At 39.4% G+C, this 11,520-nt stretch overlaps 1 protein-coding gene across 1 annotated transcript in view; it reads left to right on the top strand.

Annotated features, from left to right (window-relative positions):
* The window catches only part of shroom4 (shroom family member 4), a gene marked incomplete in the record, with an annotated part of 67,154 nt that overhangs the window by 35,504 nt on the left and 20,130 nt on the right, over positions 1–11,520 (top strand). Inside the window, 1 exon segment of the mRNA XM_035675444.1 lies at positions 7,926–8,007. Within this exon segment, the coding sequence (XP_035531337.1) occupies positions 7,926–8,007 (82 nt within the window).

Genomic DNA, 11,520 nt, shown 5'->3' with positions numbered 1-11,520 from the left:
CACACACACACACACAGTGCAGGGCTCAGACCCATAAAGCAAACAAATAAGACCTGATTGCAGGCGAACACAAAGGGGACAGAGGGGGAGGAGGTGAGGTTGTTTAGGCTTTCTAGCATAGTTAACCCTTCACCCTTTTAAAGGGAAGATAGGGAATGTAAGGAATCTGCACACACACACACACACATCTTCGTGGAGATATGTCTCCAGGAAATCCTTTGAAGCCCCGCTGAAGGCCTCATGTTATTAAGTGTCTGGCATTGTGTAGTTAGGTAAACTTCCAATACCGTTAATGTCGGACGCTCACACCTTTGGACGTTTGCTCCACGAGGTTCAAGGATGGTCAAATTAACGAGGGAATAGTGACTCCAACGCAGGCGTCACGCAACCGTCGGTTCTGAACCCCTGAAAGGAAAAAAAACGTCACATGTCGCAGATTTTTATCGGCTGGAGCTGATGAACGTTAAATCCACGAGTCTGTCACACTACAAGACTCAACGATTGGCTGTGTTCACCATTCACGTTCAGCCAAAGATGGTTGAAAAGATTTGAAATTACGTTTGTCCGAAGCAGCTACAGTTCAGTCTTCAGCACGGTTGCTAATTTATCAGACTTATTATAAGTGGACAAGTCCTAAAAAACTCCTTCAGAGGTTTGAAGGACAGTACTATAAACAGTTAAATAAATAAAAATCAGTTAACATGAAAAAGCTTCTCATATGTGACAATTTGCTGCTTTTAATTTCTTTCAATATATTTGTGTGCGAAACGAACAATATGAAGAAGTTACCTTGAGCTCTATGAGCTTTTATATATGTATTATATATTAAATATAATAACTTAATATATATATATATATAAAATTATATTATATATTAAAATTGTATTTGTTTATTGGAATTATTATGTTTTTTTCTGCATTTCTTGCTTTTATTAGGCAGCATACGGTAGAGAGCAGACAGGAAATAACAGGAAAGAGGGAGGATGTCATGTGACATAAAGTCCCAGACCGGACTCAAAACAGGGATGTTTGAGTTACATGCTTTGTATCCTAAAACCCTATTTTCATTATTTTTATTCATTTTTATTGTCAATTAAATGTGTTTGTTTATTATTTGTACAGAAACAATGTTAAAAAAACATTAATATCAGGCACTGAGAGGAGATATGTTTTATTTACCACATATTCCCTCTACAGGTAGACGCAAACACTACTGATATTGTTTAATTTTACACAGAAAACTGCATTACCATTAACCAATGCAATGTATCACAGAATTTATAGCTGCAGCTTTTATTTCCACTGCCCGTCCCCTCGAAGGGCCCTTTAAAATAACAGACATAAAACATGTGGAAAGACAGCAAAGTTAAACATTAAACTGCAGTTCATGCAGATTGTATGTAACAAACACTGAGACTGGTTTCTGATTAAATTCCTGCAAAAAAATCCCAACAAGATAAAAAGAAAAGCTGACACAGGTCTGGTTCTGCCATCCATTATCCTTTAAAGTGCAAAGTTTTAAATGCAAAGCCTCCCCACAAAAAAGTTACTTATCAGAAGCATGAGGTATAACAATAAAAAGTCCTCCTCTTCATCTATCACCTATCACTCTATATTTATTCCTCAGACTCCCGTATTCTGCTGCAGACCTCCCATCATCTTTTGCATTCCCCTTCTTTCACCACATTTTGTTTTTTTCGTCTCTTTGCCAAACTGAAAAAAAGCCCCCTTGTCTGTCCAACAGTCTCTGCTTTCTTTGCTCTTTCGATCTCTTTTTCATGCTCTGCAAACACATGTGCGCGCTAACACACACGAACACACACACAGACACAAGGAGGAAGTACCTCTGCATTTTTTCCCCTCCCGTCAAACAATAACAGTGTGAAACTCTGGGTATTATTTTAGCAGCCGTCCACCACTTTATCTGCTCTCCACAATACTTCCTCCCTCCACTGACTCACACATCCTGCCTGAGAGGGGGCGAGAGAGGCAGGGAAAAGATTGAGATGAGGAGAGAGAGAGGGGTGGGAGAGAGAGGGAGAGAGAGAGAGAGAGAAATGAGGAGTGCAGGAGGGAGAAATAGCCATGTTTTGTCTTCCAGCGAGAGGAGCGAGGGAGGAGGAAGAGAGGAAAAGGAGGGAGAGGGGATGTGAGGATTGTCGTCTTTTTTTTTTTCTCCCCCCCTCTTGGTCAGAACCTGCCAGCTACTTTACTGCTTCAGATGGACGTCAGCTCTTTGTCACTTTACACCAAGTCTCTGATTGTTACGGACACGACCCCGGTTCTCTCGACCAGACCTCAACCGGCTTGAGGACGAAAAGAAAAGATCTTGTGGAGGACGGTTTTTAGAGAAGTCCACATGGTCGTCTGAGAGCGTAAATAAGGCTTTCCTAAGCGGACGCTTGACTCTTTGAACTTGAACTTGAACTCTGGGTATCAGGGATGCTGGGAGCTGAACTGGGATCAGTTTGACAGCGGATGCTTCAGCCCGCGGAGTCTGGTAGGTTTGAAACTCTTGCATCTTTTGTTCCAAATCAGTTTTGGTTTAACAGCTCATCGTATCTTCTCTCTGAGAGCCTTGGAAGATTTATTTTCTTATAAATTAGGAAATACATGAAGTTTCCATCTTTGTCATCTGGCTCTTTCAGTCAACAGTAGCCATGCTTTTATTTTCCCAGGGAGGGGTTGTCGAGCACATGATTTATTATCACAAACACCCTGATACACAAACCTTTCCTCTTCTTCTTTACGATTTAATCCTCCCCTGCCTCGTCCTGTGTCCTTCCTCTCCTCTCGAGGTTATATACTGCAGCAGTTTTCTGTCTTATCTTTGAGACTGTGTAGAGTTCAAATCTATTTGTCTGGCTGGCTGTCTGGCATTCGTTCTGTACTGTATTGAGACTGTGTGTGTGACTCAGATTATGCGCGTTGACCTTTGCGGTATCAGTCAGCTGTTGCAGTTTCTGACCATTAAGTGGGACATTCCAGCAGATCCTTTCATAGAGGCTCATTCAGAGCTGCAAGACAGAGAATTCATAATATCTCGGCCTTTGACTGCTGTTGAAACTCACACCAGCTCTTCTTCTTCATTTGTTTTTATCTCCTTCTCTTCACTACAATTACACGTCTTGTTTAAAATGAACAGGAAAAAAAGCAGCGCCCTGAGAATATATTTATAAATAGTAGCTCGCCATGTCTTGCAAACCTGATTGGATTTCCTGGTTGGTTGCGGTCACCACAACGGGGGTTGATTTACTCATTACCTCGGTTTCCATGTCAAGGACACGCTGTTACCTCTTGTATGCCAGCAAATTCTTCAAAAAACATGATTCATGTGATTCCTGTTTGCGTGTTGTTCCTCGCTAAGACAGGTAGCCAACTGGGTTACAGTGTCAGAAACAGGAAACGGGAGAATTCTTCGGATTATGTTATTATGGACGTGTATAGTTGTACCTCAGACGGACAGTAATAGCCAGTACCTCAGTGTGTTTCCTCTGTCCTATAAAGGAAAGGGCCACAGACTTTATGGAGCCTTCATAGCTGTCACTGAATGCAGCTTTGACAAAGGCTTTGGAAACCTTTTTAACACAACATTTTTCCACTGGCACTGTAGCTGCAAGGTTGCAGCACATTTTCTGACTCAAGTCCTTGAGATTCGGCTGCGAGTTAAACTGTAGAACTGCATCCTTGAAGTTGAACCCAAGCAGTCCAAGTGGAGGAAACAGTCTCTATTACATCTTGGCCACTATGTCCCACACAATTCACTCTGGATCTCTAAACCCCAAAACAACTCAGTAAGCATGTTTCTTGGTCATATTTAGGTCAATAAGCAGATTAAAACCTTTTGTCTGTATTACCTTACATAATTTTTATTACTAGTTTGTATATATGTCGCTGCACAATAGGGTATAAACATGATTCACAATTACATTTCTACTGAAAAAGTCATAATGATGATGTGACATTTGTTGGTACCAAACAAACAACGTTATAATGCGGCTTGTCAAACATTTCATCATCAGCAAAAAATCGATAAAATTAAGTAATAATGAAAACAATGATATTTGAAACTCTTGTCTGATGCATTTTCAGTTCAGTTAATTTAAATTGTATTTCAGCACCGATTGGGAAATTCTGGGCCGACACCGATTTATTTGCCCCTGTTTTTGCCAAGTAAAAACAAATAAATCTACGATCTAAGATAAGTATCTCTGCATTATTGCAGTTCCGAACATGGAGCGCATACTTTAGATATTTGCGTGCAATTTGTGCCAGTGCTGGAAATCAGAGGTGATTATTTATCCAATATCTGGGAAATGGAAATAGCCAAACCAACATTTAGCCGGCGCTAAATTGATGCGACACAACAGATAAATATCAGCTGATACCGATGTTCTGCCGACAAACAATTTCTGAGCCCAGTTTTGACTTTAATGTCTTTTGACTTGCAAGCCACTACATTATACTCATTGTGAGGAATAAGTACATTTCTTCTTTTATGTGTGAGTGAAGATATTTTAGTTTTTTCACTCAAATATATCAACCCACATAGAAGAGGCAGTTCTTCTTACTGTAAATCCCCCAAATTTGCGGGATACATGATTGCTGACCCCCCCTCAAGCACTGCTCAAAGCATTTGGAAAAACTGCCATTGGTTGTGGTTTGGAAGAACTTTATCGTTTTCCCCTCCATCGCTACAAGACTGAACAGCAGCTTTCTATATTACATCCTTAACTTGCAAAACTATGTATTTGTCATCTTTTTTTAAATCTTTATCATACATTCTGTCTCCATCTAACTTCACATTGTTTGTTTTGATTTTCACAGTCATCCATCTCCGAAAGCTAAACTTGGAGAAAAGAGGAGGTGGTGGAAAGGGAGGGGGGGGTCTGCTAATGTTTGTAGTAGGTTCGATAATGGTATTTTGACTGGTCGAGTTTGGATAGTTCCCACACATATTCATGCACACACAAATGCAGGCATAGGCGCACATACAGAAACACACACACACAGTCCCTCCATAAACTTTCTCAGGGGATAATTTAAGGACATTGTCAGCGGAGTCGAACAATCAGTGGGCTCAGATAGAAATCCCTCTTAAGGAGCCAGAACCAGGAAACAAGAGTGTTTATTTTGGAAATGGTTCTCCTGCTCCTGCTTTATCATAAACAATAATACTCAGAAATGGTCCTTTCCTTTCCCTCCCGGTGCCAGGATCCGCATTCCTCTCCCAAAATTGTACCTCCAAATGTTTCTCTTAAATACCCAGAATAATCTCATTTTACATGTTTGTGTTTTTACTTCTAATCCTAACCAGAGACACGTTAAAGGGGACTTGGGCTGTTGGTTAAACTCAGCATTTGTGCTCATTCAGCTTAGCTCACCTCAAAGGTATTTTCAAGTCTCTGAAAACAACCGAGTGTACAAGTCCATGTCAACTGAATTGAGACAAAGGTTTAAAGTAAATCGAGTGTGTGAAGTCAAGAATTAATCTTGTGAAGTCTCAAATCTATTGAGACAAGTTTCACTCAAGTTGGAGACATGTCAAGTCTCCCGTCCATCAAGACAGGTCTAAATCAAGTCTCGAGTCGATCAATACAAATGCAAGTCAGGTTTGAGACTCGTCAAGTGTCAAATTTAGTTAAATATCAAGTCAAATGAGACAATTCTAAGTTAAGAACAAGTCTTGTCAAGTCCAGGTTACGTCTCTAGTCAACAAAACAAGTCCAAGTCAGGTTTGGTTTCTTGTCAACTCTCATGTCAATTGAGCCAAATCCAAATCAAGAGTCTTGTTAAGCTTCAAGTCAATTGAGAAAGTTCCAACTTAAATTTGAGACCTGTCAAGTCTGAAGACAGATGAGACAAGTTCCAGTTAAGAACAAATCTTGTCAAGTCTCATATCTATTGAGACAAGTTTAACTCAAATTAGAGTCTCAAGTTGATCAAGACAAGTCTAAGGCAGGTTTAAGACTAGTCAAATTAAATGAGACAAGTCCAAGTCAAGTTAAAATCTAGTTAAATATCAAGTCAAATGAGACCAGTTCTAGTCAGATATAGACCTTGTCTTTAGTCTTTAGTCAACCTAGACAAGCCCAAGTTAGGTTTGAGACTGGTCAAGTGTCAAGTCAGATAAGTCAAGTCAATGTCAAGTCGAGACTAGACAAAATCAAGTATTATAAAGCCAAAGTCAAGTTCAAAGTTTGAGTCTTGATAAAAACTTGACAGGGACAAATCAAAGAAAAGTCTCAAGTCATTCAAAGTTTGAGTAATGTCGAGTCAGCGTCTTTCATTGTTTTTACTCTCTGTACGTCTGCAGCAGTATTTCCAACTGAAAGATATAGTTACCTCCATAATAGTCCATTCAGACTCTGAGAAAGGAACATTTATACCTGTCTGTGCTTTCTCTCTCTCTCTCTCTTTCCTTGTTTTTAGCTCTTTTTTTTAGACTCTTTATGTTTCTCTTTCTGTCTTGCCCCCCATACACACTCACATCTATCTGCAGGGGGTTGAATTGAATCTGGCTAGCATCTGGAATCGGAAGTCTGTATAAGGGAATTAGTGAATATCATGGGATACTCTGGAATGTCTGGCTTCAGATCAGACTGGAGAACTTACTGTACACGTTAGATGACTTTTTAATGGCAGCCCAAAAGAAGGCCAAGCAACATTTTAAGACGCTATTTCCACAGAATTTGGGTTGGCAAGGTATCGCTTGCTGTGAAGGTCTAAAGTTTTATGTGAGCTCTGATCTTCCAAGACACTTACAAGTGTGGTTTGCGAATAAGGATGTCATCTTAGCCCTCTTGCCCGGGTAAATCATCGTATTTGGACATAAAAACCAGCTTTAAATTGAGGTTAAAATGATGCTGTAGTCAAACAAGAGGAGGTTACCAAATGGAAAAACTGACACACTGTATAAAAAAGGAAATTACATCAGCTGTAAGAGGAAAAGGATGACGACCTTATCTATGTTGCACATTTGTATGGTCAGACTAAAATAGTTCATTCAGCAAATACAACACCGAAGCATATATTTACATTTGGGCAAAATTGCCTACGTAAAAAACTGTTGTTGTCAGTGCCAACAAATTGTAAATCTCCAAAACATATCCAGTTTAATGGTGACCTCCAAACAAAAATGCTGCTTTTAAAGACAGAAGACGCAACAGAGACACTTTATATCAGTGAGGGTCGACTAAATTTTACACACACCTCTCAGAGTAACACAATAAAACTCTATCACCACACCTACAGCCTCAAAAATGACTATAAAAGTCATTTTCAACAAAAACTGAACTTTATAACCTTCATAAGGGAGGATTTCATGCAGGGCTGTTGTATTAGTTTTAGCTAGGCGTACCTAATAAATTGGCTATTGTGTGTATAAAGTGGGCAATTTGGTCATTATTGCATTTATTCAGTTGATGATTGTAGAGATGTATATATAGGAAGAAGAACTAGGAGTGTAAAGATATATTGAGAGAGCGTTAAAATGAAGAGAGTGAAGATTCAAGTCTGTGAAATGAGCATTAAATCGGGACATCAATCGTGATATTGTTTTCAGTTTGACTTTTACAAAGCAGTTTATACCCTCAGAAATCCAAAAAGGATTCTTTCATTTGATTAAAAACATATATAATTGTAGATTGTTAGAGAAATAAATCTTTTTTAAGTCATAATTTGTCTTAAATCTCATTTTGTTAAAGAAAAAAGTGAGAAAACTGTATCATGAATTCATTTAAATGAGAGTTGTGAGTGTAATTGAGGCTCAGCAGCTGTTAACACTAATCTAACTATGTGAAGAATTATAATGGGAGGTAACTTGTTGATCACAGTTGCATTTTTCGAGCTCAAATTGTGATTAAAATCTTTCTTCGTTGCTGTCGTTGATCCTCACCTGAGTCTTCTCCCTCCCGTCTCTGCAGGCGCAGCGTTCCTCTCATCAGGCCTCACTCCTGGCACCTGGCAAAGCTATCGGAGCAACCCCTCCCTCCCCCTCCCCCTCCTTCCATCTCTCCCTCCGCGCCTGCTCCCCCCGTGCCCGACTCCCCTCGTCCCCCCACCTCCACCTCTGTCTGCCATGCAGCTCCACCCCGGGCCTTACACCATTTACCCTTGCACCACCAACGACAACAGGTTGGCAGTGGCTTGTTTTAACATGTTGGTTAAAACATTAAAATGATTTAACTTAATCTCAGGTGAAGCAGAAAAAGAGTTATTCATCCATTTATGTGACAAGAAATATTATTGTTACATGGCAAAATAACAACTTCCCAAATGTAACACATTTAATAAGTAAGAATAGAAGGCATTTTCTTCTTCTTTTTTAGCTTAAATTAGCCACAGAAATATTATAACACTAATTAATGTAACACAAATGCATGTTAAAGCATTTAATAGTTAAGAACATCTAAAAAGTTTGCATTAAAAGTGATTATTCATTGAATGGACGCTTCTCACGGTTGCAACGCTTGATGTGAAGTATCCAGATATATCCTCCCTTTCTGGTCATCCCACTTCCCTATTGCAGCTGATGAAGTTGTCTCCACTTTGACAAGACAGGAAACCTATTCCCAATTGTGCGACTGTGTTGTCCATACTTGTAGGCTTGATCACACACGGCTGAGACTGGACTCTGGTCGGACATTGCCGTTAGTCACTGCGGGAAATTTTCCCTGTTGACTCGCAACGGTGCCAGGAAACAGGTGACATCACCGTGTTGTAGTGCCAACACTGCCACGCAGGAAGCCCATTGGTCTATTCTGTTTCTTATTTAAACCTACCAACGTGTAACCAATCTGAAAGCTGTTCTTCGTCCGGTCTGTTGATTTAACGGGCGAAGAAAAGTGGAAACTAAAACACTTTAATTTGTGTTCAATCAGGATTTCTCTGAATGCCATGTGTAACGTATGCAATCTGGAGGATCCATAAAAGGTCTAAGGTCCAGTGTGTAACAATTTAAGAGGTTCTACTGGCCCAAAAATGTAATATAATATTCATAGGCATGTTTCATTAGTGTATAAACTCACTGGTTATAGGAATCGGTTCATGTTTTTATTTACCTTAGAATGGAGCTGTTTTTTGAGGCTACCAATCGAGTCTGCCATGTTCTGTGGCACCGTAAGTTTCTCCAACCAATTCACAGCACGTTCTCAATCCCAGGTCGTAAATACAGACGCAAAAAAGGCTATGTTCAGTTAGTTAATCTGCATCTTAACTGCTAGATACCACTAAATCCTACACACTGGTCCTTTAAAATGTGTTCAATCTTTGCATCTGAAAGGCCTAAAGTGGTTCCCATGTGGGTATCCCAATGTATAGTTACTTTTTGGCGAGTTTCAGCCTCTTCTTGTAAATATCAGGTTTAAGTCGTCCCAGCATTCCCACATGTTCTGGAAAACATGGACATTCAGAGACTAGTTTTTCCATTCATTGAAACACCTGGAAATTCATTAAATGCATTAAAATGACCAAAAATACTGAAAATATTAAGTTTTTCTGGAAAATGAATTAGTTATTTGTATTTAGCCCCTCACTCAGTTCACCTACATAAACCTGAGTGCGGATTTTGTTCGAAACTCGACTGTTGGTAGGATCCGCTGTTTGAAAACTGGAGTTAAATGTGATACTAGACTTACTGGTGAATTATACGACTGTTTGTGAGCAACTGCTGCTTCATAAAAAGAGCGGGAACCTTGTAGTCGACTAGACTAACTGACATTTCTACTGCCGAACCTTTGAGGATAAAATTAGGTGGCTTTGAAAAAACAAAACATCATGTTGAAATGCATTCAGCTCTGAGTTTAGTAATATGTGCAAAAATAGCATTTAAGTAAGTTAGCAAATGATTCTGGAGAGTTGCTATGGTCTTGTATGTTTAAAGTTAGACTATTTAACTTTTGCTGATCAGCAAAACAAGAGAAAATTACAGGATAAATAATGTTAATGTCCTTTTGAAGTTACATTAGCTGCAATAAGCTACTGGTCAGGACCACGACAAATGATGGCTGTAGCATCAGAAACCCACATGAACGATGTAAACTGAACAAGGGTGTTTAGCTTGCTGGTTATGCTATTGAAAGCTTTGTCATTTCTTGTTAAGAGGAATTAATTTCTTATTTGCGTCTTTGCACAATCTAAATACAACTGATTGTTCCCTTAACGAAAGCCATATTATTATATATATAATATGGTTTTTTTGACCAACTAACAGTCCAAAAAAAGACTTGATTATCAAAATAGTCAGCTTCATTTAGCATCTGTTGATTAATTGATTACACAACTAACTTGTTTCAGCTCTAAATTTAACGGATATTTTTACATCTCACTGTGAAACAAAGTGGAACAAAAGACTGAATTGTCCAGTCAGGTTGAATTAAAAAAGAAGGTGATGTAAGCTCAGCAGCCTTTGTGTTACAGTATGATCTCACAAAGCAAAACTGTAGTCCTTTAAAGGGGAAAGAGGAAGTTACCATCGTCTGTATATTGACTCAATAAAAATAACCGTCTTTGTTTGTCATCGTCCGTCAGGGCCTTGTACTGTTCTCCTTTTGATAAGAATCGGTGATATAAGGCACCACTATTAGATTTAATAGTCCCACATGGATTAGATAGCGATGTGTGCGCGCAAGCATGTGTGGGTCTCTTATTCCCACAGTTTCTCCTGCCTGATCTCATCATACACACACACACACACACCATCTGATGAGGAGGCAGCTCCCGGCATAACTCTGGACAATGGCATGTGACTCCCAGAACATGTGGACAAAGAGAGGAAGACATTCAATAAACTGTGTTTGTGTGAAGGACATTTTGTACAGTCTGTATCTATGTGTGTGTGTGTGTGTGTGTGTGAGAGAGTTAATCTCTATACTGAGAAAGTGTGTGTGTTTATATCTGGGTACTAAAACAAACCACGTAAGAGTGTTTGAGGATCAAATTTTTTTGTTTTGACTCAGTTTTGAGTCTTCATTCATACAATATGTGATGAATTAATTGACACAATCCAATGAGTCTGGATACACACTTCCCATCATGCACAGTATTTGTGTGTGTGTGTGTGTGCGCTGGTTTATCTGTGTCAACCCTCACACTCACATGTTCCACATGATTGGACAGGAGTGACTGTCATTTCCTGTCCAGCTCCTGTCTCATTTCCTCTTTTCCTCTCGCTGTCACCCAGGTCAAATCTATACAGCAGCCTCCCCGTTCTCATTCATCGCTCACTTCCTTCAAAGGCGATTTTCTCATGCAGATTATGAAACCCCCCACCTCCACCCCACCCCCACTAGTGTATTCTTCCTTTGTTACAAATGATTAGTATCTTTTATAATATGTTAAAGGAACATTTCAGTTTATACCTATAAAGACAGACATTGTTTTCCATTCTCTTCTGTACCTGTAAATCAAGTAAATAACTCTTTAAACTGCACTTATATGTAGCCTGTCACCTTCAGGTTCCCATTAAGTACTCTACACATAGTAAGCTACTCATGGCAGCTTTATTATTACCCAATACTC

The sequence above is a fragment of the Morone saxatilis genome, unplaced genomic scaffold, assembly GCF_004916995.1.
Source record: "Morone saxatilis isolate NCDOM2014 unplaced genomic scaffold, NCSU_SB_2.0 Contig4, whole genome shotgun sequence".
Lineage (NCBI taxonomy): Eukaryota > Metazoa > Chordata > Actinopteri > Moronidae > Morone > Morone saxatilis.
The sequence above is the reverse complement of the archived record's forward strand: the minus strand, read 5'-3'. Positions and strand labels throughout refer to the sequence as shown.